Source organism: Labrus bergylta, chromosome 1 (genome assembly GCF_963930695.1).
Source record: "Labrus bergylta chromosome 1, fLabBer1.1, whole genome shotgun sequence".
NCBI classification, from domain to species: domain Eukaryota; kingdom Metazoa; phylum Chordata; class Actinopteri; order Labriformes; family Labridae; genus Labrus; species Labrus bergylta.
The window spans coordinates 10,634,292-10,659,341 of NC_089195.1; the positions used below are offsets into that span (position 1 = coordinate 10,634,292).

Consider the following 25,050-nt stretch of genomic DNA (forward strand, 5'->3'; position numbering starts at 1 on the left):
GTCCGCTGTTTAAATGGTAAGACTCAGAATTCAGCGGGGGTCATTTGGACTGTTCGTTTTTGGAGTACCTCGTCAACACAAGACGCTCCAAACCCTGACTCTCCAAGTCCACAGCTCCCCCTGAAAACGACTTTCTTCACAATATGTAAGTATAGTCTATCATTTACTGTTGAGGCAAGTTTTAGGAACTGGTGAATAGTGTCGTGCGCTTGTCAAACCGCATCATTTTCACACTTCATTTGTCTTTGAGGAAGAGACATTTACAACAAAAAGCTTATAGCTTATATGCTCTAACCACCATCATGTTTTATAAACATATTAGCCTCATTTTAGCATGGAAACTATTTTGCTATCGTTGTGTGTCTTTGTGTGTAGTTAGCATTACTTTTTTTTGTTGGCTGCTGACTGTATGGTTCCAGACAGGTGCTCAGGTCTAGAAGGCATTATTCAGTGATTTTATTCATACAGAACTACATTTTTGCATTAGAAAACTGGTTTTGAATACAGTAAAAAAAAATAAAAAATAAAAAAAAAGTTTATTTAGTGCACCACCCTACAGAAGAAAAAAAAAGAAGTTTGGGGAAGTATGTCTGCAAAGCCTATCTCAGTAAAGATGCAGGCATGACTATCCATGGCGTTTCCTGTTGCAGGGTTTAAAGCTGCCTGTCTGTCAAACTGCTGTTGCTGAAGATGCAGACTCTGCAATGAGAGCTGAGCCCTGCCACTCTCCACAGTCAAGTGCTGAGTGCTGAAACATATTACTGATGACTGTGATGGTTTGCATTTATTTTGTGGTTTACTGGTTTCATGTTTTAGTTCAGGTCAAAATGGTAGACTACATCAAGGAACAAGTATTAGTATTATTAGCCTACCGTTTTCAGTCTACATATGAAATGGTAATTCATCTGGCATTACTATTTTTGAATTCTACTACCCAGACAGGGAAAGTCGCCAGACCATGATGAAAAAAGGTTCAGGGACAGATACACATACCAAAATGCAGTGACAAAGAACAAAGTATTTTTCTTTTATCATCAAAGCATCTATGAAAATGTAATTGCTATATTTGTGTTTTCAAGTGGCAGTTGTGTATTTTAATATCAAGTAGGACTCTTTCTCTAATGTGACACATCATGAGTGTGTATAGTTTTTATAATTTAATCATTTAAGCGGCTCAATCCTTATCACTATAAAAAGGCATTACAATTCTAATATGGCAGCTTTGTTAATGAGATGACTACAGGAAGATTGTTTGTGAAACCACAAAGAGAGGAAATGAGTAAAATCCTTCACAGGCCCTCAGAACAACTTAAATAGAAATGTCACGTAGTCTCCTGTGTGACATTTGTACTCCTATTATAATATCAAAAATATATTTTAAAATTTAAGTTTCTGATATTTGAAAAAAAAACGTATATGGTGTGAAATGTTTGAATCAAAATCTGATTTTAGCGAAGGATTGCATAAACTTGAGAGCAATGTGATACAAGTTTTTACTGAACTAAGCTTGGTCGTGTAAGTTTTTGTGGTGCCTTTGGTGTTCCTGTGGCATCTTCGTTCAGATTGTTCTCTTTTCATGCACTATTTGTGTTGATTATTTAGGAGAATGGATAATTGAGTCTTATGTCAGTATGCATGTGGTGACACACTAAGCGTTGTGATGACTGTGAGCTCCTGTCGTCCTTTAAATTGTCAGTCTCTGTCTGTTGGTTCACCAGTTAACCCCTCAGCAGACAGACGTCTTCTAGATACTGTGGCTGAGTCTAAAACTGTGTTGACACAACAGAGAGAGAGAGCGAGAGAGAGTGAGAGAGAGACAATGCTTTGGAGAAGTTTTAATCAGAATATTGAGGAAAGTTAAAGGGGATAAGGAGATGCATCTTGATTGGCTGCACACACTTGAACACAGGGAGGGGTGTGTCAGGAAAAGTATGTTTACTTTTATCTTCAGAAAAAAACGGATCATCAAAGAGTCAGCTGGTCTCCTCCTCATTCCCTCAGAAGAATGCACAGCTCACTGCACTCATCCACTATCTCTTCAGTTTTTCAAAAATAGGAAGTGTCTGTTTCCGTCTCTAGTTAATATTAATGAAATATCTTTTAGGAGTTCCGGTTTAGTTTGGTTTGGCTGCACCCCGGGGTACATTTTTTGGCTTTCTCAGGAGGCTCAGTCAGTAGCTTTTTTTTTATTTTATTTTTTTTACATAGTTCCCAGTCAAAGCGTGTGCCAGTCTCAGTGTACAGAGAGATGGAGAGGGGGGAGAAGTAACAGCCTGCAGACAGGATTGACTCAGTGTCTGTAATCCATGCACCACTAAGTTTTATTGCTTAGTTCAAAAGGCTAATCCATCATCATATTATGATATGGTTTAAGTGTAGTATTAGACTCACTAGACCAATTGTGCAATCAGACATAAAGTGTAGAGTGTGATCAAATATTTGCAATAGATGCTGCAAAGCTACATTTCTGTCTATTATTTTAAAACAGTAAGGTTGAAGTAAAAATCCTTCCCCTCTTCCTGTTTGCAGTTTACAGTGGCTTCCTCTGCAGGTACCACTCCAAGACATGTCTGTGACCCAGACACTTGTTCATAGTTCAGCCTCAACCCATTGCATTTAAAAAAAAAAAAAATTGTAGATAGGGGCCAATGTGAAGCATGATTGTTAAAGCCCCTCGCCCCCCTCAGGCTCTCTGCATAGCTGTTATCATTTTGGAGTAAACGACGAGGCCAGCAAGAGACATACTATTCCCTATAAGGGCTTTGTTTGGGAGTTCACTTGCCTTGCTGTTTAGGTCCACAGAAAATAGTCCTGCCCCAGAGAAGGAGCCCTTATATGGTCATCACAGCACGAGACTGGAGCCTCCTAGCAGGGAGACTGGGAAAGGGGAGATGGAGGGGGAAAGACGTGGGAGAAATGGATGTTGTCAATTAAACACTTACTTAACTATTGACCATCAGTAATAGCGAGCGAGCATTAATGGGTTGGGAAATAACATGTAAAGCTGTTGATAACAATGTACTGGTCTTTTTTTTTTAATGGTGATAAATATCCATTTCCCAGCCTCAATCGTGCAATCTAAACTAAGGAGGGGAATTGTTCGTGCATCTCCCTTGTGGTGTGTGTGAGAGTGTGGGGTCAAGGGGGGGTGGAGGTCTGTGAGAATAACTGCACTCTGAAACTCTGAGATGGATGAAACATGTTAACTCTTTGAGTTATCATCACAGACAGGAGGCAACTGTAGTAGCATGTCGTCTATACCAAAGAGTAATCACTTAACTGCAGTATTTAGTTTACCCTGTGAATTAACTGTCTTGAACCCAAAAAGAGAAACAGATAAGGGACTGGAGCAGGGTTTTTATTGATCTTTTATGTGTATTAAAAAGTTTGAGGTGTTGATTGTTGCTGTAACATATACTGTAGTTTCACGTCCTGTTAAATGTAAACCATAAATTGGTTGGTCATTTCTTGCCCTCTCATCTTTATCTACTTCCTGCCTTCCACTTTCCTTTGTTTCCTCTTACTGTACATTGGCTCTTTCCTTCTTTAGTTCCTTCCTCTCTTTCCGCCTCTCTTCTGTCTTTGCTTGTTATATCAATGACTCTTTTTAAATATACAAAATATGTGTTCCCCCAAACAGTTGGCCCTCCACCTTAACCAAAGATGTCCAAGAAGGCCCCGAGCGAGGACGAAAAGTTCCTCTTCGTAGACAAAGACTTCTTGAACAGCCCGATGGCTCAAGCCGACTGGTCGGCCAAGAAGCTGGTGTGGATCCCATCGGAGAGGCATGGCTTTGAGGCGGCCAGCATCAAGGAGGAGCACGGCGATGAGGTGCTGGTTGAGCTGGCTGACAATGCCAAGAAGATGACGGTCAACAAGGATGACATTCAGAAGATGAACCCTCCCAAGTTCAGCAAGGTTGAGGACATGGCCGAGCTCACCTGCCTGAACGAAGCATCTGTGTTGCACAATATACGCGAGAGGTACTTCTCTGGCCTTATTTATGTAAGTATACAGCAAAATCATTTAAAATGCTCCCACAGTCATTCAATCACACGTGTGACACCTGAAATGTTGGACGGGCAAAGACTGCCATCGTCCAACTATATTTTTGACAGTCATTTAATTGCTTATGTCAGTCTTTACACATGTGCATCTTCCTCTTGGTTGTTCCCCTCAGACGTACTCTGGTCTGTTCTGCGTGGTGGTGAACCCCTATAAAATGCTGCCAATTTACTCAGAGAAGATCATTGAAATGTACAAAGGCAAGAAAAGACATGAAGTCCCCCCTCACATCTACTCCATCGCTGATAATGCTTACAGGAACATGATGCAAGGTAAGAGATCTCTATCTCTCCCAGGTTTAATATCTACCTTTCTTATAATCCTGTGATGCAAAGTCATACTTAGTCTTTGTCTTTTTTGTGGGACTTTTCTGTTATTTAAGTGTTCAAGTGCAAATTACATGAACGGTTACAATAAATAAACTGAATAACCTGTCAAGAGTAACTCTCCATCCAGTACATCATGTTAAAGACTGCAGCATCTAATAACTTAAACTGAATGAATTAAATAAAAAAATGATTGTCAACATGTGAACTGGTGCAACTGAAGGACACCATTCACACAGACAAGAGGGAAATGATGTGTAAGTATGTGCTCTTGAAGCATCTATTCTTGTTGTGTTTGCATGAAGCTATAAAGGTCAGGTGAGGTTTTGCTGTGGTTACAGCTGTCAGGAGTCTAACGTTTGTCTGAGTGATGACAGCTGTCAGCATTTAACTCTGTCATGTTAACAAAGTGGTTGATAAAAACCTCAAACTGGCCCCTGCTGTCAGGCTGATAGTTTAAAATGCAGAACTGTGTTTATTATTCTGCACAATCCAAAATCCACCCCAGAGCTCAACCTGCCTGCTGAAGGTTCAACTGTAAGTTGGTTTACCAGAGTGTATTAAAATCTAAATGAGTATTGTATGGCCTATTAGAGAGTCAATGTCTCGTATAGGTGACAACACTGGCCTTGGCAGAGTCGTGCTTACAGTAAATGGCTCTTGGAAAATCCTAGAGTGGTACGACTTGCGAGCGGCTGCTTTCCCATAGAATCCGTTTCTTGTTCTGCCAGGGGGTCGTGCCCACTGGACTTCATGTTGACATGATGATTTACTCTCAGAGGAGTTGACATCTGGATTGAGAGATGGGTGGAGGGCAGTAAAACATTTCCTGTTCCAGCAAACAGAGACAAGTACTTTGTTCCACCATGCAAGACAGGAATCGCCTTTTCAAGACTGTATTAATATCTTTTTGGTTTGTTTTGTTTTCCTATGAAGGGGGGTGTTTGGACAGGATCTACAGTTAAGTTAGGAAGCAACTGTTTAGAGAGCTCCAAAGAAGGGGGGGGGGTTATCCTTTCAATCTCTCTGGCAGTGAGGAGAGCGGACATAACTAACTAGTGGTGGTGGCAGACATCAAATACATACTTCAACTAAGTTTACATCTGCTAGTTTAAACTCACCGCTATAGACACTCATGACATTAGAGATCAATGCATCACTCCAAAATCAAGATGGTTTGATGAAATCTTTTGCATTTTAGTCATGATTATTCCAAATCTATTTGGGGTTTTGGTAATGTTGATTATGTGTGTGTCCATAGTAATGAATGCAATATTTGTGCTGAGGCTGATTTTAAGCTCCATCACGCCAGCCCACAGGAAATGATTGTACTGACTGCTGCAGTTATTGTGTGTAAACACAGTGTCTCAAGTAAACAAGTAAAGGGAGGATTCATTGGTGTTGGCGTGAGTGTTTGGATTACTTTTCTCCATCAGAGGAATCCATACAGCTGAGAAGTGGAGACCGTTTTCAGTTTATGGTACAATCAAACACAGAACCACCCATCAGCACACTAAACTAACAGAAATGTGTTTAGGTTCATGATATACAGTAACAAGCTGCTGATTAAGTTTGTTTACCATCTATAAAGTTTTAATTTAGTGATTTTAATTTAGTTTAAAATCACTTCTTCAAGCTGCCTTTAAGAACCAAGACAAATTCAAAACAGTTTTTGAACAGACACGCTTTTTTTCCACACAGAATAATATATATCCAAGCACTCCAAAACGTAAAGATGGGATAAAAGTCTTATCGTCGCAAAAATGCTAAACCAAAAGGTTAAGACTTAAACTACACATCTCTTAACCCTATCTAAGCCTTTATTATACAACCTTGTAGATGAAGAGAGTTGTTATTGTTGATGCTTCAGTGGGATTTCCCATGAAGTAGTGACTAATGATGCAGGCTGTTCTACACTTAATGTTACTGCATCAACAGTTCACATATTAGAGTGGAAGTGGGGCATAACTACAGCAAATCCGGATAACTCTCCTAAGCTTTAAAAACATTCTCCCTGCAATCTTGGCTGAGATCCAATTCCTCCAAAACTGTGCCTCAGTCTTTGATGTTTGATGTGTTTTCTAAGATCAAGATGTGAAATTCCCACAGGCAGTTTTTGTCCCATGCAGCAGATGACTGGTGTGTTTTGTTTTTTTTCAGTGCTCTGAGTGTGTTTACAGTGCTTCTTACAGGTGAAAGACACAGACACTCTCAGGTCTGATTTTGCTTAACATGGCTAAACCAGTGTCAATAACATATTATCAATTTTGACAAAAAAAAACTTTACTCAAAGTCACTGGTGCAAGACTGGGTGTTGTTTTTGGACGTTTTACAAAAGCTCCCAACTCTTCCCAACCATCTAAACACTCTCTCTCCTTCTCGCTCTCTCTCTCTTGCTCCATCTGCCTTAATTAGGAAGTGCAGAGAGGGAACAGTCTGCATTTTGTGTGTGTATGTAAGGAATTTAACAAATGGAACAGCAGCCACAGTCAGAGTCCAAACAGAGGAAATGCATCACTTCTAGTTTACAGTTCAGGGACAGCTACATACGGTGAATGTGTGTGACCGTTTGAAAATGAATGATTGATGGCGTGGTCTGTGATGCGCTTTTCCCCCCACATTTGATCATTTTTGCAGTGCAGTTTCACACTGCCATGCTCTGGGAGGTTTTATGTGCAAAAGTTATCTTTTCTACCAGATGTACTCAACGTACTCCCCCAGGGTAGTTTTTTTTTTTTTATTGGAGGATGCTGTTACAAAAGAGCCCTACATGGGCTCAATGTATTCTCCCTGGAGTATTATTGGATGACTCATTGCTCAGCACATTCAAAGTTGAATTTGAAGCTTGAAAATCTAAGATTTTGTGGGAGCTTTTACTTGTAACACACCCTTCTTTAAACTTTACACAGAGTCCCAGTTGGTTGTTTAATTGTAGCAACAGGTTTATATTTATTCCTGGAGAAATGCACATGGTTTCATATGGAATATGACAAATTGTCATTCAGTGAAACACTGTGCATGGTGACCTCAAGAAGAAGAAAAACAGGATGCTCAATCATAATACCTAACAATAGAATGTTTGCACTATGTTTTTTTTCAGATGTTTTTTAATTCCAACATCATTTTGAGGAATGTATCAGTACTGCACTTTTAACTCACTGTATATGTTTTCATGAATTTGTCTAAGACTGTTAACTTTCTTTGTGTCAACAGATCGTGAGGATCAGTCCATTCTCTGCACGTAAGCAAAAATCATCACCTCCAAACTACCACTCTGTCTTCTTTCCTCAACCTTTTTCCTGGACTCCTTATTAATACTAGAAAGAAGATTTTGTGTGTGTGTGTGTGTGTGTGTGTGTGTGTGTGTGTGTGTGTGTGTGTGTTTGTGTGCGTGCATGCGTGCGTGCGTGCGTGCGTGCATGTGTTCGTGCGTGTGCGTGTGTGTGTGTGTGTGTGTGTGCGTGCGTGCGTGCGTGCATGTGTTCGTGCATGTGCGTGTGTGTGTGAAAGAACAGTTACATAATGCTTGCATAAACACAGAGTTAAACAAATGAGATACCTCTCCGGTCTCTCAGCACCCAGGATCAACATGTAAATATCATTGAAGAGTGTTCATTTTTAGATGATGTTGCAGGCTGAAGACAGAAAGCTGTAGTTTGTCACGTTATGTTGCAGTCTTGTTGTATTCAAATGGAGCCACTCTGGATGAGTACTCCCAAAGGGTTGTAGCCTCGTTCTCCTCTTCGACCCTCGGTCAGGAAGTATGCCCTACATCCTGATGGGAGAACCAGATAAGCTTCCCAAATGTTTGGGCTCCATTGTGTTTGTTTATTTCTTTTAAACTAATTATTTAGAACTTTAACAGGGCTTTCCTACAGTCAGTGATAGAGCATCTGTTGTCTGGCAGTAAAAGGCTGCAGTAAAATCTCTGGACTGGACTTTAATTCACCATAAACATGAATTTGTTTGTCCTTTACTCTTTAAGTGACCTTACTCCTGTTTCAATTCTGATTTTAAATACTCCTTTCTTTTCCAGTAACGACTGCCACTCTGGCTGTTCTCTGCAAACTCATTTTCCACTTCCTCATATTGTACATCTCACTGGCTTGTGTTCTTTATCTGTCTCTGTCCAGTCTTACTTAAAATGGGCTTCATGCATTCTTTGTTGAATGGATACTTCTAGAGAGGGAGGATATTTATGCACCAACCAAAAAGTATAGACTCAATATAATTAAATTTAGTAATAAGACAGCATACGTATTTTATCAGCACCTTACATGGATCTGCTGTGCCGTCTATTTTTTTCCCTCCACTAAATTAACTGAGTAGTATCAGTAGCAAGCAGGTTAAGGTCACCGTACAGATTGCAGTATTCACTGCAAAAGTTTTGAGTGCATGTTTGCTGCTGAGGATTCAGTTGTTCCAGTAAAGGAATTGAAAAAAAAAAGAGCTCTTCCACCCTCAAGGCTCTTTCAAAGTTTACAGAACAGATGCAAGGATGCAGTCAAGTCTTTGATTACATCAGATTATTTCCTCAACAATCAAGCTTTCATGATCAAAATTCTGGATAAGCTTGGTAGTATTTATTCCTTTTCCTCAGTGGTTTACAGTATGTTACAAGCAGTTGCGAACATGAAGAATGGCTAATGCGAATGTGAGAAGACATCAATAAAGTGTTATTTAAACAATTCAAAGCAATAGTCAGGTCCATAAAGACACCTTAAGATTTGACTTTGAGCTACAGCTGCTCTTAGTCTCTGCAGGCCTCCGGTACCATATATGGGAGAAATGTTTCATGGAATGTCATGCATGACATTCTCCATCTGCATGTGTGTGTACACGTGTTTAATTGCTCTGGCATGTATGTTGTTTTTTGGTGATATTGTTTAAACAGCATTCCACTATAGAGGCTTTGCATCTTTGCTGCATAAAGTTGAGAAGAAGCTCAGTGATATTAGTTATTAGTATTTTACTGGATACTTGTGTAGCAGAATTTTTATGATTTCCTGTCTTGACTTCACTCATGAGAAAAAATTTAATTATGTTGATGGTATATTAAAGGTAGGCATGCAATGTAGGTATTCCAAGTACCCCTACTCAAAACGTCAGTGCATAAAGAGCGACTTTTATAATATAACTGTCTGTACAAGTCTTGATGGAGATTTGAATCGTTCTTCAAAAAGTTATGAATGACTTTTTGAAGAACATCACCACTTAATAAATATTAAGAATAATCGTGTAATTGAAGAGGCCCCTCCCTAATACAGTGTCAACAAAAATATTAACATGTTGCACACATTCCTGAGCTATTATACCGCATATCTTTAGCATATACGTGTTTCTAATATTTCTGGTCATTGAGTTTATTCTGGTAATCCTAGCAGTGATTATATTCCTCATTTTTCTCCACCCAGTAGCAAGAATTTGCCATGGGAAATAGCTAGGGGCCGACTAAATCCATTCTTGAAATGTTGACTTTGCATCTCAGAAGGGTCACTAGTTTCCGTGGTCTAATAATCTTCAAGTGTGTGTGTAACAGACTGCACTGATGGAATGGACAGAGCGCCTATGAATTTGCAGGATGTTGTTCAGATTCACAGTCTTCACTGACCCTGTTGAGGGCCCAACTTGAATAACTTGAATTAAGGGGGATCATCTTAATTTAGCTTCCTAGAATGTTGGATTTTCTTGAAAAGAAAAGTTTTTGTTGTTCTTAAATTTGTGTCTAACCATTTAATTAAAAGTCTGCTCCATCGCAAAATCTGAAAGAAAACTCAAAGAAGACTACATATATTATTTATTTATTTTTAAAGGAAAACATTTCAAAATTGACTGTTAGCATCTGCAAAATATAATCTTATAAATTCTATCCTCTCAGATAGTAAAAACGGTATAGTTAACACACAGGAAGAGACTTGTTGGTAGAACATCTGGAGAGATAGCTGCTCATCAGAATTTATTGTGAACAGCTGACTACAGGAGGATCCTGGCTGTATTATTTTCTGACTAAACCCGAACAAGATAAAGTAATTAGACTACTCTCAGAGCTGCCAAGCCCTAACACAGGGAGCATCCCAGGCCTTTTATGGACTGGTGTCTGAGGATTTGTCTGTTTGGTGGACTGCTGGCTGGTGGCTCTGGTATCAATCAACTTTGTCTTTCTAAATATCCAAGTTTGTTTTCTGAAAGGAATGTGTTCCTGCCTCTGCATGAAAAAAGAGACATGAATTTATTTTACACGATGGAACATATTTTACTTCTGATTAGTTTGAGGGCATCCGTCACAATATCCCTAATAGTTATTCAATATAAGAAAAGATTTATCAAAGTTTAATACATGCAGTTGCAATTAAGTGTCAGGCAGTTAGTTTTGGTCTGATATGAAACTTTAGTTTATCTTCTATCTATTTCTATTTTTTTATCTTCCCTCTACAATATACAGTCATAAAAAGCAAGACATGCAAAGACAATCTTTAAATGAAAAGCCGGGCTTGCTGTCTGCAATTTGATTCTTTTCAGCCTTAATATAAGAATGTTACATTTTTAAATCCCATTCTCACCTAAAAATCTCAGGATTCTGATAGTTGGTAAGAGGATCTGGGCACACAGGGATCAGTGTGTAGTACACAGACTGAACAATAACATTATGCTTAGTGTCAGACGGTGGTGCAGCTATCTCTGCTGCACATGATTTCTATTCAATTAAACTGGCTTATTGAACTGTGAACAGAGTACCTGTCTTTGCTTCTTATCTTCATGTTCCCTTTCACTATTCTTCTTCTGCATCGTCTAATCCCCCTCTCACTGTTTCCTCTGCAGAGGAGAGTCTGGTGCAGGGAAGACAGAGAACACCAAGAAGGTCATCCAGTATCTGGCTCTTGTGGCCTCCTCACATAAAGGCAAGAAGGACAGCAGTGCTGTAAGTATATGTGTAAAAAGATGATGTCGTATAAAACGTTTGGATCTGTCAGCCAGTTCCCTCACTCTCCAACATATGTAGGTAACTGCTCAGTTTAATCCTGTATATCGCCATTTCCTCCAAATAGCAACAATCAGGAGCACAGTTTGCCTACGTGAGTAAAGGGGAAACCTGGAGTGTGTTTTTGTGTGTGCTGTTTGTGTGTGATCTTTCATTAGGATAGAAAAATGCATGAAGCAAGTGTCACTGAGTTATCCCAATAAACTTTAGTTTTTTCCTTTTTAATTATTTTCTTACATAAAGGGTCAAGATCCTCGGATCTTACTGTCGTAGACTTAGAGCTTATTATAACAAAAGTGACGTAGACTGCATGACCATGATCATAGTACTTCTCAAAACTGAATGAAACCGAATGTTCAATAAAGGAAGTCTAGTGTTAGCATACTCCTTAGATGGTTTAATATGTGGAGTTTTGTGTCGTCCATCTTCTCCTGATCACCCTCTCACTGCCAGCGGAGATGAGTTTGTAGGCTCCCTGGCAGTAAAAGGGTCTCTCACAGAACAAAGAGCACAGTGTGAGCATGCCCATGTCCTGTACTTATCTATAAAACACTACAACAACCCCCCCCCCCCCTCCCCCCTCCTCCCCCTCTCCTCCTCAGCCTCCTCCACCTGTCATTTGCCTCTTAGTGTAATATAGACTGACTGGTCCTGTAGTATCTACAGGGCCTGGTTTGCATCTGAGACTGTTTTGACCCCGAACATGCTAAAATGTGCTCTTGGCTCCTGAATACATGTGGAAGGTTTGTTGTGTTGCTCTGGTGCTGGTGAAGGTATCAGAAGCATCCACTTGGGGGATAAAGCAAGGCTTCCTTTTGCCATTGACCCTACTCACGCTCAAGACCCCAGAGGAAACTCTGAACAGTTTGCTGTCCTCAGTAGGACCTCAGCTCTCCCATGGACCTAGCTGAACAGAAATAGCATTTGGATGACCCCTTTTCTTGCTCTCACTTTCCCAACTCCTTAGGCACTGTTTTACTCAGCTAGCAACTTCTTAACTTTGTTCTTGTGTGTCTCATTTTGAATATGGCCTTTGAAAAAACCTTCCCTATCAAGGATCACTTTCTTTCCATTTCTTTGCTCTATGTCTCTCCTTCTTTTCTTCTGTCTTTTCTTCAGTGGCTCAAATGAACAAGACCTTCCTCTCTGCTCTGCCAACTCTCAACTACACTTCTTCAGCTGGTCTGTATCTTCAATGTTTAGAATAGATTTGACTTTTTTTTTAATCACAAAACCTTGTGTTAAATGACTACCTTCTCCTTAAATTAACCATCCTCAATAATAACTCCAAATCAAGCTTGGTAAAATCACAAATGCCTGATCATGTGCTGATTAACTTACCCTTGCTTTCATCTGAACATTTCCTTTTTTTAAGTCAATGTTAACACAAGTCGTGACCTTCACCTCTTTGTGGCTTTAGCTCATTTACAGGGTAGGTGAAGGCAGTTTCTTTTAGGGAGAGAGTATTTAAGGTAGGAGTCCACAGCACCTGACCTTGATGCTAAGCTAACACAGGCCTCTTTGATCAGGTGGATTAGCTCAATCAAAGTGACAGGGTGTCTGCCTCATTTACCGACCTCCACCCACCGGGCTCTGCAGTCACGCTGGAAGCAAATCATATCCCCAAAGGACTGTTTGTGAATCCAAATCATTTTAATTTTCTGACAAAATAAATAATATCACTCTTCTTCTTTCTTTATTCTTTGTACATCAGTGTGACACCTCACCCAACCTCAAATAACCTCACTCCCTCTCTTACCTCATAATCAGAGGGGCTTTTCCTCATTTACAATTTCTTCCAAAACTGACATAGGAGTCCTTCTTCCATAACAAAATATATTAAAGAAAGCTACTTACTGAGGAATTATGTTGTCGTCTTAAAGCTAATTATAGATTTAGTTTTACTTGTTATTACCGATCACTTAGAAGTTGATTTAATGTTTTTAAGGCCACTAAATCCTTCATCTTGTTCTTCACACATCAGTGATAATATTCTGATGAACCTCTTTTAACTAATTCCAACCCAAACCTTCTAAACCTTATCCCCACCAATCACTACCTACTGCCCCTCCATGCCAAGCAACCTTGAAGTGTATAATGCTGATGTTTATGCATATTACTGTTGTCACTAGGGGGAGCTGGAGAAGCAGCTTTTGCAGGCCAATCCCATTCTGGAGGCCTTTGGAAATGCCAAGACCATCAAAAATGACAACTCCTCCCGATTTGTGAGTTTGCAGTTTCCTGTATCAAAGAATTGTTTTTTCACTATATCAAGCGACTTTATTTGATCAATATCATTTCACTCTGTTTTGTTTTACATACAACTGTGTACTGTAACATCTTCTCTTCTGAACTCTCTTACAGGGTAAATTCATCCGTATCAACTTTGATGTGACTGGCTACATCGTTGGAGCCAATATTGAGACTTGTATCCTGACCATGTGTTCTCTTGTTTTTCTTAGTCCGGGAAAATGTTTTAATTATCGGTAGAGCACATTTGTCAGGCTGTTAACCTACAATATGTTTTTTTTTATTTTAACATTGTAGTCTGATCTTCATATGTGGCTGAATAGAAATGAATATGCTGATCCTTTAGAGAGCAAACAAGGTTTGTTAGTGTCTTTAACAGTCGCATTTGTCAGACCTGCTGGAGAAGTCTCGCTGTATCAGACAAGCAAAGACAGAAAGAGCTTTCCACATCTTCTACTACATGATTGCTGGTGCTAAGGACAAACTGCGTGGTGAGTTCATACATACACTCTGCTTCCTCTTTTATACACTCGTTATGTATATGTTGATATGATCACAGTTTTCTTTAATTTAACCATCATGGGTTATAGTTATGATGCGTGCCCCATGTAAAGATGATATACTCCTCATCGCAATGGCTGTGGTTTCCAATCTGACCTCTGCCCTTTGCTGCATGTCGCCACTCTCTCCTCCCTAAACTTTTCAGGCTCTGCTCGGCTGTCCTGTCTAATAAAGGCAAAAATGGCCCAAAATAAAAATCTTTAAGAAAAAACATTCACGAGTTGTAAAGAAAACAAGAATAATGATGAAAAGTCATTCACTGATGCGTGTTGTGCTTATTATTTTCAGAGGAGCTTCTTTTGGAGCCATTCAGTAATTACCGCTTCCTGAGCTCAGGCCACGTTCAGATCACAGGCCAGGAAGACAATGAACTGTACGAAGAGACCATGGAGGCCATGAATATCATGGGCCTCACTGAGGAAGAGAGAACCGGTATCAGTTACAACTTTGATCTTGGCTAGTCGGATAGACTGCTTGGAGTTGGATAATGTAAGGTGCCACTGCTATTTCTCTAACTTTAATTTGCCTTGGTGTTAGATATCATGAAGGTGTGCTCCACAGTCATGCAGCTGGGAAACATTGAGTTCAAAAAAGAAAGGAATCAGGAGCAGGCCACTATGCCTGACAACACTGGTTAGAAACCCAAAACCTTTCAATATTAGAAACATTCAAATTAAAATAAACATGCTTGTGTGAAGTGCACCAACATGTTTTTCTCTCTCTCTCTCTCTCTCCTTAGCCGCTCAGAAGGTCTGTCACCTACAGGGTATCAACGTGACAGACTTTACCCGTGCAATCCTCACCCCTCGTATCAAAGTGGGCAGGGAGGTGGTGCAGAAGGCTCAGACCAAAGAGCAGGTAGTACAGGAAGAGCGCAGAGTGTAAAAACATATGAACAAGTAAAACAAATAGTGCATTTAATGAAACGCTTCCCAAATGTCTTAACTGGGTTTAAACAAAATACGTAATTCTGATCTCTTATCAGATGTTTCCTTTGTTCTTTGTTTCTATTCATTAGGCTGACTTTGCTATTGAAGCTTTGGCTAAAGCTGTGTTTGAGAGACTGTTCCGCTGGATCCTGGCCCGAGTCAACAAGGCCCTGGATAAGACCAAACGCCAGGGAGCTTCCTTCCTGGGAATACTTGACATTGCTGGCTTTGAAATCTTTGAGGTATGGACATGCTCATCACTGATAAATCAGAAACTAATTCAGTGAATCAATCAGTCAATCAATCAGTTTTAATTATTCAGTGCCAAATCATCTAGTTATTTAAATACACTTATCAAAAAGAGCTTCTTTAGAACAAACTGTTTTATATCATGACGCTTATTAAACACAAACGATTAACAAACATCTCTGCTCGTGTATGTAATTTTTCGTTGTTTTTTTTCATGTTGCAGGACAACTCATTTGAGCAGCTGTGTATAAACTACACCAATGAGAAGCTTCAGCAGCTCTTCAACCACACCATGTTCATCCTGGAGCAGGAGGAGTACCAGAGGGAGGGCATCGAGTGGAACTTCATTGACTTTGGTCTGGACCTGCAGCCCTGCATCGAGCTCATTGAGAGACCTGTGAGTTGCTTTGAGGAAAAAAAGAAAATTGTCATTTATATACACAATTCTCCTGCCCAGTGTGGATATTTTGGGATTTGTTATTATGCATTTCATGAAATTGTCGAATCTGTTATCATTGCATATTTCCTGCAGAACAACCCTCCAGGCGTCCTGGCCCTGCTGGATGAAGAGTGTTGGTTCCCTAAAGCCACAGATGTCTCCTTTGTGGAGAAACTTATGAACACCCAAGGGAGCCATGTGAAATTTGCTAAGCCTAAGCAGCTGAAAGACAAGACAGAGTTTTCTCTTCTACATTATGCTGGAAAGGTAAGTATGGTGCAACATGTTTAATATAAAAGCACAGTATGGTCTCTTGGGTTACATGATTAAACAACATTACAGTAATGACCACTTTAATATTGTATAACTCTACGTTTCATTGAAGATCAAACAGCATTGGCTTTATTGTGCTTCTAGGTGGACTATAATGCCACAGCTTGGCTGACAAAGAATATGGACCCTCTGAATGACAATGTCACAACGCTGCTCAGCAACTCCTCCAGCCAGTTTGTGCAAGACCTCTGGAAAGATGGTGAGAAATCTGACATTTCTGGTTTAACCAATCATAGCTTACAAACAATGGGTGACATTCATATTTAAATTATTTAAAGTAGGATCAGTTATTTACAACCATGTTAAATTAATAAATCAGGGGTTTCAGCGCAGGGACAATGCAACATATTGGTTTCTGATAACTAACCCTTTAATAATGTTTTCAAATTGAATAGAAACGCTGTATTTGGTGATCAAATGAAAGGTGTATACATCTCACTTTGGAGTTGAAATTAAACATTTCTGAGTTTGATTACTCCTTATAAGAGTATAAAAAAAGAAAACCATCCAGCAGATCAAACCAGAGAACATTGATATCATCAGGCTGGATACAACGCACTGATTTTCCTCTAGATTCTCTTGTTTCCATAGAAACAAAATGGTTCAATCAGATTAATGTATGTACACTTACGAACTGTTAACTTGCTATAGGTATACAATAATGTGTTGTATTTTTCAGCTGACAGAGTGGTGGGTCTTGACACTTTAGCCAAGATGACAGACAGCTCCATGCCGAGCGGCTCGAAGACCAAGAAGGGGATGTTCCGCACAGTGGGACAGCTCTACAAAGAGTCTCTGGCCAAACTTATGACCACACTGCACAACACCCAGCCCAACTTTGTCAGATGCATCATCCCCAACCACGAGAAGAGGGTAATGAAAAGTGCAAAGTCATCAACACTTGTGTCTCGAATGAAAAAGATGCGATCTGTTGGACACATTGGGGGACATGTCAGAATCCACATGATAAAAAACAGTCTAGGATGCACTTAGTGTCACCAGCTGTCTGTTACTCTGAAGGGTTCACCTGTTCAGTTCTAGATGTATGTTTTTTAAAATGTGAAAGAAAGTCCCATCTTCTTATTTTGCTTAAATCATCTAGACTATGCAATTCTACATAACATAAATTAAATAACGGGGAAAAACATAATGCATTAATTCCTTAGTATTTAGTGGTTTACAATATGTGTATTTCCATAATATAAAGAATCATGTCCTCCTCAGGCAGGGAAGCTGGATGCTCACCTGGTCCTAGAGCAGCTGAGGTGTAACGGTGTGTTGGAGGGGATCAGAATCTGCAGACAAGGATTTCCCAATAGAATAGTTTTCCAGGAGTTCCGCCAGCGGTGAGTAGATGTTTAGGTGACCCACTACCTTATAAAGTCTGAGCTACTTTGTTATGTTTCTGTGAACCTTTCTCACCACAAAAGCATGACATCTCTCTATCTCTGTCCTGTCTGATAGCTATGAGATCCTTGCTGCTAACGCTATCCCCAAAGGTTTCATGGATGGCAAACAGGCCTGTTGCCTCATGGTAAACACCTGAGCTGATCATTATCCTCAATGATAATTGAAAATTGACATTTACATGAAGTCTGTATATTTTTCCCCTGCATAAGCCTCCTTTCTTAACTGATCTCCTGTCGATTTAGATCAAGCATCTAGACTTGGACCCCAACCTGTACAGGATCGGACAGAGCAAGGTGTTCTTTCGCACAGGAGTGCTGGCCCAGCTGGAGGAGGAAAGAGATCTGAAGATCACAGTGGTCATCATTGCTTTCCAGGCCCAGGCTAGAGGCTTCTTGGCAAGAAAGTATGAATATATAAACCTTCCATGGCATATGTCATCTTTTATTGGGCATATTTTGGGGCGCATTTCATTCCGTAAAGCTCACTTTTTAGGCAGATTAGTAGCCCAGTTTGCTGTGTAGAAGTTTTTCTCAGAAGTTATTTTTCTTTGCTTTATATTAAATATTGTACATTGGTATCACTTTTGTACATTTAAAGGGCATTTGCCAAGAGACAACAGCAACTGACAGCCATGAAAGTGATCCAGAGGAACTGTGCTGCCTACCTCAAACTAAGGAACTGGCAGTGGTGGAGGCTCTTCACAAAGGTTTGTAAATCCTTCAGCATAGTAAAACATGTTCAACCTTGAATTTGTTTACAAAACATTTGTAAACATATTATGTAATACTTTACAAAATTGTTCTAACAATGTGGTGTTTCCCATCCCTCTGATCCACAGGTCAAGCCTCTGCTGCAAGTGACCCGACAGGAGGAGGAGATGAGTCTGAAGGATGAAGAGCTGACGAAGGCCAAAGAAGTGGCTCTAAAGGTTGAATCTGAACTGAAGGAGATCACCTTAAAACACACATCGGTAAGGAACAAAATCTGAAGCAGTTGTGACATCTCCGATTACATTACTCTTACAGTTAAACTATGTCCAGGTATCTTTTTTGAAGCACTTGCCAGTATTTTTTTTAACACAGGACTGAAAGCCTCAAGAAAACTTCTTTAAAAGGTCTACCACAAATCTGCAGACAATAAAGCAGAGCCTGATGATCTCCTGTCTGTTTCCTTCAGGTCTTGGAGGAGAGGAACGCGCTGCAGGAGCAGCTTCAAGCAGAGACAGAGCTGTATGCCGAGGCTGAGGAGATGAGAGTTCGTCTTGCAGCTAAGAAACAGGAGTTGGAGGAGATTCTCCATGAGATGGAGGCGAGGCTGGATGAAGAGGAAGATCGTGCTCAGACGCTGTTATTGGATAAGAAGAAAATGCAACAGCAAATGCAGGTCTGCATATCTGTTCATTGCTGTTTTCTATGCTCAGCTCTGTAAGTTTTGATAATGAGATGAATTAGCAGCATTGACTGAAGCTACAGTTTTCTTCTAAAAGGAATTGGAAGAACATCTGGAGGAGGAAGAAGATGCCCGTCAAAAGCTACAGCTGGAGAAGGTCACCTGTGAGGGGAAGGTCAAAAAGCTGGAGGATGACATCCTGGTGATGGAGGACCACAACAACAAGCTGCTCAAGGTAAAAAAAAAAGAACCAACATAGTCCAAGAGGCCATCATAAGATAGTGGAAAATAGCTTACCAGTTCAGTGTTTTGTAGGAGAGGAAGCTGATGGAGGAGCGGATTGCAGACTTCAGTACAAACCTTGCAGAGGAAGAAGAGAAGTCAAAGAACCTCACCAAGCTGAAAAATAAACATGAGTCTATGATCTCTGAACTAGAAGGTAGTCTCTTTTTAAGGATTTGTCATGCATCAAAGCTGCAATAAATGCAATATTTTCAGTTCAGAAAAATATTTATGCAAATTGTTATCTCTCTCTTTACTTTAAGTCCGCTTGAAAAAGGAAGAGAAGGGTCGACAGGAGCTTGATAAGGCCAAGCGTAAGTTGGAAGCAGAATCCAGTGACCTGCAAGAGCAGATAGCCGACCTGCAGGCCCAGATCGCTGACCTCAAAGCCCAGCTAGCAAAGAAGGAGGAGGAGTTACAGAACGCATTGGCAAGGTGAAGTGACAAATTGCAAAAAATAGCCCTGATTTACAGATTTGATATTGAATACACCTGAAATCACCAAGTCCATCAATCAACAATTGTACCCTAAAAAAACATTCTATCATGCTTTCAAATATCCTTCTTGTTGCTTCTTCCTCTCAGGTTAGAAGATGAGACAGCTCAGAAGAACAACGCTCTGAAGAAGATCAGAGAGCTGGAGGGACACATCTCTGACCTGCAGGAAGACCTGGACTCTGAGCGGGCGGCTAGGAACAAGGCGGAGAAGATCAAACGGGACCTTGGGGAGGAGTTAGAGGCTCTTAAGTCTGAGCTAGAGGATACTTTGGACACCACTGCCACACAGCAGGAACTAAGGTCAGTCAAGAAATACTGACAAATGAAAAAGTCCATAGATTTATTGACAATATGAATATAAGAGAAATGACACACTTCTAAAAAAAAAATATCCCCTGGTTGTGCTGGCTTTCATACAGTCAAGGTGGAAGACAGAGGTGCCAACTTTGTTGTATTTGTAGAATATGATAAACATGCATGTCAACCATTGATCTAGGGCCAAACGTGAGCAAGAGGTGAATCTGCTGAAGAGAGCCATCGAAGACGAGAACCGGACCCATGAAGCTCAGATACAGGAGATGAGACAGAAACACACCCAGTCTACTGAGGAGCTCACAGAGCAGCTGGAGCAGTCCAAACGAGTAGGCCTGCATTGGTTTTGTTTTTACCCTTAATGCTGAGGTGTTATTTAGATTTTTTTTATTGATCTTGATGCTGTTTCTAAAAGTTAACTGCAATGCTTTTCCTATAAATGTGTAGGATACTAATCTTGAGTTTTCTCTCTTCCACTCAGGTGAAGTCAAATCTGGAAAAAGCTAAACAAGCTCTGGAGAAAGAGACATCAGAACTAACCATTGAGGTGCGCTCACTCGCTCAAGCCAAACAAGATGGAGAGCACAAGAGGAAGAAGTTGGAAGGTCAGATGGCAGATCTGCAGTCACGCTTCAATGACAGCGAGAAGCAAAAGGCCGAGCTGGGAGAGCGCTGCAATAAAGTCACTGTAAATGAGTAGTTCCATCAGTACTCTACAAAATACAAAATAAAGAGCAAAACATTTGCTACCACACTGATATGCAGGAATATAAGCTTCTCGTTAATCTTGTGTTTGTCTTCTTAAAGATTGAATTGGAGAGTGTGACAAACCTTTTGAATGAAGCAGAAGGAAAGAACATCAAACTGAGCAAAGATGTGTCCAGCCTTTCCTCCCAACTCCAAGACACACAGGTAACTGGACTGTTAATCCAAATATCATTTGTAAGTATACCTCACAGTGTTGGTTATAGATTAACCTGGTGTGCTGCTTACAGGAACTGCTGGCTGAAGAGACGCGTCAGAAACTGCAGTTCTCTGCAAAGCTGCGGCAAGCCGAAGATGACAAGAATAGCTTGCAGGAGCAGCTTGAAGAGGAGACGGAGGCCAAGAGGAACGTGGAGAGACATGTGTCCACCCTTAACATTCAGGTCAGAATCATAGCTAGGGCTTTAATATTCAAAGGGTTATTTAGAATAGGTAGTGAAATCAAGAAGAAAACACAATGGAAGAAAAAAAAGAGTACAGTGAGGTTTAACTGTAAGTGGGAGGTCTGAAGAACAAGTATACAGTATGCATGACAGGATGAAAAAAAACTCTAAACAAACAGAAGCTGTATTTTCTCTTAAATTATTTTTTCTGTTTGGCAGTTGTCAGACTCTAAGAAGAAGCTGGAGGAAATGTCTGGAAACATTGAGCTGCTGGAGGAAGGCAAGAAACGTCTGCAGAGAGATCTGGAGGCAGCAAACGGCCAGTTTGAGGAGAAGGCCTCAGCGTACGACAAGTTAGAGAAGACCAAAAACCGTCTGCAGCAGGAGCTAGAGGACACGCTGATGGACCTGGACAGCCAGAGACAGATTGTGTCAAACCTGGAGAAGAAGCAGAAGAAGTTTGACCAGGTCAAAATTATAAAGATATAAAGCTGCTAACACAAGAAGCCATAACAATACATAGTTAAAACATTTTAACAAAAGACTGACATGAACGCACTCAAACTGTAAAATGACTTTTATCACTATTACCTCAAAAGTATTATGCTGCATTACTACTTACATTTACTCTGGCGTTACATCCAAAAATGGACCTGTCCTCTCTGGTCAACAGATGCTAGCTGAGGAGAAGAGTATCTCCAGTAAATACGCAGATGAGAGAGACCGAGCTGAAGCCGAGGCCAGAGAGAAGGAGACCAAGGCTTTGTCCCTGGCCAGAGCTCTAGATGAGGCCCAGGACTCCAGAGAGGAGCTGGAAAGAGCTAACAAGGCTCTCAGGATGGAGATGGAGGACCTGATCAGCTCGAAGGATGATGTGGGGAAAAATGTGGGTTCTGAAATATCATTTCATTAAAATGTCACTGATTGTGCCACACACATGATTCTTTAGGGTCTCCACTGACTACTGGATTTTTAATTAGTAAGAGCATGGTTGGACTGGTCTCATTCCTGTTTGGTAGTTACACTAAAATATTGTAGTTAATTTAGAAAAAATATTGATGGCAGGTCCACGAGCTGGAGAAGTCCAAGCGAGGCCTGGAGGCCCAGGTGGAGGAGATGAAGACCCAGCTGGAGGAGCTAGAGGACGAGCTGCAGGCGGCTGAGGATGCTAAACTCCGTCTTGAAGTCAACATGCAGGCCCTGAAGGCCCAGTTTGAGAGGGACCTCCAGGGAAGAGATGAGATGGGAGAGGAGAAGAAGAGACAGCTTGTCAAGCAGGTAATGACATATAACGGAATCATACTATCTGATGCAATGTCAGAGAAAATCACACCAGGTGCATCAGTAATGCAAGCAATGATGATTATTGACCGCAGGTTCGGGAGCTGGAGACTGAGTTGGAGGATGAACGGAAGCAAAAAGCCCTGGCAGCAGGAGCCAAGAAGAAGCTGGAGACAGACATTAAAGATCTGGAGGGACAGATGGAGACGGCCAGTAAGGGACGAGATGAGGCCATCAAACAACTCCGCAAGCTTCAGGTGAGAGTGAAGAGATGGATGAAATGCAGAAGTAGGTTCAGAACAGGCCAATTCTAAGTATTGTGTAATTACATCTTAAGACATTTTTGTGCTTTTCTTATTTCCATTTTTTATGACACGCTTATGGTGTCTTGCAAATGCATAATGAAAGTTTGCACAAAGTTAAGCATCTATATATATATACAGATATACTGTATATATGTTTACATGGAGCTCTGCATCAATAGTCATCTGTAGCCTCTTACCTAAACACTGTTAGTATACCTGTTTAAATCACTGCAGCCTGACAGCGATGGTCTCTTTGCTCTCTCTATTGCTGCCTTTGCCTATCATTTTTCTATCCTCCCACCAGGCCCAGATGAAGGACTTCCAGAGGGAGTTGGAAGACGCACACGCTGCCAGAGAGGAGGTTCTGGCTACCGCAAAGGAGAGTGAAAAGAAGTCCAAGAGTCTGGAGGCTGAGCTCATGCAGCTACAGGAGGTATCACGTTTAATTCCTAACAAGACAAGCAATTTGATTTAAAGCAGAGGCTTGAAATAACTGAGTAATCTCTGATATGTTTCCAGGATATGGCTGCAGCTGAGAGGGCACGTAAGCAGGCAGAGGCTGAGAGAGATGAGCTGTCTGATGAGCTGGCCAGCAACTCCTCTGGAAAGTGGGTGGAGATTCTATTCCGTTTTAGTTTGCCTGTAAACAAACATGGTGGCTACATTTGTTTTCTGCTCTGCCTCTTCCTTGCAGGTCAGCCTTGGCGGAGGAGAAACGTCGCCTGGAAGCTAAGATCTCACAGCTAGAGGAGGAGCTGGAGGAAGAACAGGGCAACATGGAGATCATCAATGACCGACTGAGGAAGAGTACACAGCAGGTGACCAGACAGCATCATCAGCCACTTGAGTTATTGATGGATAAAAGGGTGCAGAGGCCTCACTCCTCTCTGTCTATGCCTCCTCTTTTCAGGTGGATCAGCTGAACAACGAGCTGCAGACAGAGCGCACCACCTCCCAGAAGAATGAGAGCGCTCGGCAGCAGATGGAACGCCAGAACAAGGAGCTGAAGGCCAAGCTCCAAGAAATGGAGAACCAGGTCAAGTCCAAATTCAAGTCTTCCATCTCTGGCTTGGAGGCTAAAGTAGCACAGCTGGAGGAGCAGCTGGAGCAGGAGAGCAGGTTGGCCAACATAGGAGGAGATTTTCTGTACTAAATGACACCAGTTATACCCAGTTGTAGTTATGTGTACCCTCCCTGAAATCTTTTGTCCCTTTTTAGAGAGAAGCAGGCGGCTGCAAAGAGTATGCGACAGAAAGACAAGAAGCTGAAGGACCTGATAATGCAGGTGGAAGACGAAAGGAAGCAGGGAGAGCAGTACAAGGACCAGGTTACATTTTTGTATATTTTTCTGCACGCATTAGAAGATCAATGTTTGGAATCTTGGTCACAGGGGATTTGGATGACCTTAAATGTAATCTGAAAATTGTATTTAAATACTCTGCCCCCATACCAGGCGGAGAAGGCGAATGTCCGCATGAAGCAGCTGAAGAGGCAGCTGGAGGAGTCAGAAGAGGAGTCTCAGCGTGCTACAGCCGCCCGCAGGAAGCTGCAGCGGGAGCTGGATGAAGCCACTGAGACAAACGACACCATGAGCCGTGAGGTCACCTCTCTTAAGAGCAAACTCAGGTAGGAGAAGGAAACAAGGGTCTTTCTCTTTGGAGAGGTGGAGTGTTTTTGTTTGTCTCAACTTTGTTTCAGTGTGCTACCACCAGACACAAACACTGCAGTAAAATCAATCACATAATGGTGAATAGTCACTGTGTGGAGGATGTCTGTGTGAACATGTAGAGGTTTATAAACCTCTGAAGATGACTGTCATTATAATGCCCTCATTAGCGCTCAAACTTTTCACATCGCCTATATGAATTCTAATGAGAACATTGTCATTATAGTCCTCTTTAGGGTTTTGTTGAGCTCTTATTTTAAGCATTTAATACAGTGGTCTTAATGAGCACAAGCAAAACAACGGTGTCCATCTTTATTTCCAGAGGCAATCCTGAACCCAAGGAGTAACACAGCAGGTACCTCTGCGCCTAAAAGTTACCCCTTCACCATTTCTTATTGACTTACCATGACTTTGCATTCATCCGTGCACACTCTTGCTGCTATAGTTTCTTTCATTTAGCCTGACTTAGAGAAATACGGCTCATCAGCTACAATGAAGAAAACACAAAATGATCCGGTATCAAGAGACCCGTCCATTAAATCTATTTTAAAGTGGTGGCCGTATTTTTCTCAGTGCTTGGTTTAACTGCCATAAACCAAACTCATTCTCCTAAGCCAGGAGTCACATG

At 41.0% G+C, this 25,050-nt stretch overlaps 1 protein-coding gene across 3 annotated transcripts in view; it reads left to right on the top strand.

Annotated features, from left to right (window-relative positions):
• The window catches only part of myh11a (myosin, heavy chain 11a, smooth muscle), a 26,300-nt gene continuing 1,250 nt past the window's right edge, over nucleotides 1-25,050 (top strand). Inside the window, exons 1-42 of one of the 3 annotated variants that reach the window (XM_065953572.1) lie at nucleotides 1-145; nucleotides 3,641-4,005; nucleotides 4,181-4,337; nucleotides 7,605-7,632; nucleotides 11,211-11,310; nucleotides 11,438-11,464; nucleotides 13,503-13,595; nucleotides 13,735-13,798; nucleotides 14,013-14,111; nucleotides 14,470-14,613; nucleotides 14,719-14,814; nucleotides 14,921-15,039; nucleotides 15,200-15,352; nucleotides 15,583-15,756; nucleotides 15,892-16,065; nucleotides 16,216-16,330; nucleotides 16,811-17,004; nucleotides 17,356-17,477; nucleotides 17,596-17,665; nucleotides 17,784-17,944; nucleotides 18,139-18,247; nucleotides 18,380-18,511; nucleotides 18,718-18,924; nucleotides 19,028-19,165; nucleotides 19,246-19,369; nucleotides 19,476-19,647; nucleotides 19,798-20,010; nucleotides 20,207-20,351; nucleotides 20,504-20,710; nucleotides 20,830-20,934; nucleotides 21,018-21,170; nucleotides 21,390-21,638; nucleotides 21,844-22,056; nucleotides 22,236-22,448; nucleotides 22,547-22,708; nucleotides 23,061-23,189; nucleotides 23,276-23,364; nucleotides 23,451-23,574; nucleotides 23,667-23,875; nucleotides 23,975-24,083; nucleotides 24,210-24,382; nucleotides 24,745-24,777. In XM_065953572.1, coding sequence (XP_065809644.1) covers nucleotides 3,664-4,005; nucleotides 4,181-4,337; nucleotides 7,605-7,632; nucleotides 11,211-11,310; nucleotides 11,438-11,464; nucleotides 13,503-13,595; nucleotides 13,735-13,798; nucleotides 14,013-14,111; nucleotides 14,470-14,613; nucleotides 14,719-14,814; nucleotides 14,921-15,039; nucleotides 15,200-15,352; nucleotides 15,583-15,756; nucleotides 15,892-16,065; nucleotides 16,216-16,330; nucleotides 16,811-17,004; nucleotides 17,356-17,477; nucleotides 17,596-17,665; nucleotides 17,784-17,944; nucleotides 18,139-18,247; nucleotides 18,380-18,511; nucleotides 18,718-18,924; nucleotides 19,028-19,165; nucleotides 19,246-19,369; nucleotides 19,476-19,647; nucleotides 19,798-20,010; nucleotides 20,207-20,351; nucleotides 20,504-20,710; nucleotides 20,830-20,934; nucleotides 21,018-21,170; nucleotides 21,390-21,638; nucleotides 21,844-22,056; nucleotides 22,236-22,448; nucleotides 22,547-22,708; nucleotides 23,061-23,189; nucleotides 23,276-23,364; nucleotides 23,451-23,574; nucleotides 23,667-23,875; nucleotides 23,975-24,083; nucleotides 24,210-24,382; nucleotides 24,745-24,769 — 5,832 coding nt within the window. In that variant the 5' untranslated portion in view covers nucleotides 1-145; nucleotides 3,641-3,663 and the 3' untranslated portion in view covers nucleotides 24,770-24,777. The remainder of the gene's footprint in view (nucleotides 146-3,640; nucleotides 4,006-4,180; nucleotides 4,338-7,604; nucleotides 7,633-11,210; nucleotides 11,311-11,437; nucleotides 11,465-13,502; nucleotides 13,596-13,734; nucleotides 13,799-14,012; nucleotides 14,112-14,469; nucleotides 14,614-14,718; nucleotides 14,815-14,920; nucleotides 15,040-15,199; nucleotides 15,353-15,582; nucleotides 15,757-15,891; nucleotides 16,066-16,215; nucleotides 16,331-16,810; nucleotides 17,005-17,355; nucleotides 17,478-17,595; nucleotides 17,666-17,783; nucleotides 17,945-18,138; nucleotides 18,248-18,379; nucleotides 18,512-18,717; nucleotides 18,925-19,027; nucleotides 19,166-19,245; nucleotides 19,370-19,475; nucleotides 19,648-19,797; nucleotides 20,011-20,206; nucleotides 20,352-20,503; nucleotides 20,711-20,829; nucleotides 20,935-21,017; nucleotides 21,171-21,389; nucleotides 21,639-21,843; nucleotides 22,057-22,235; nucleotides 22,449-22,546; nucleotides 22,709-23,060; nucleotides 23,190-23,275; nucleotides 23,365-23,450; nucleotides 23,575-23,666; nucleotides 23,876-23,974; nucleotides 24,084-24,209; nucleotides 24,383-24,744; nucleotides 24,778-25,050) is intronic. The other 2 variants (XM_020653290.3, XM_065953565.1) reach the window with 2 other exon arrangements.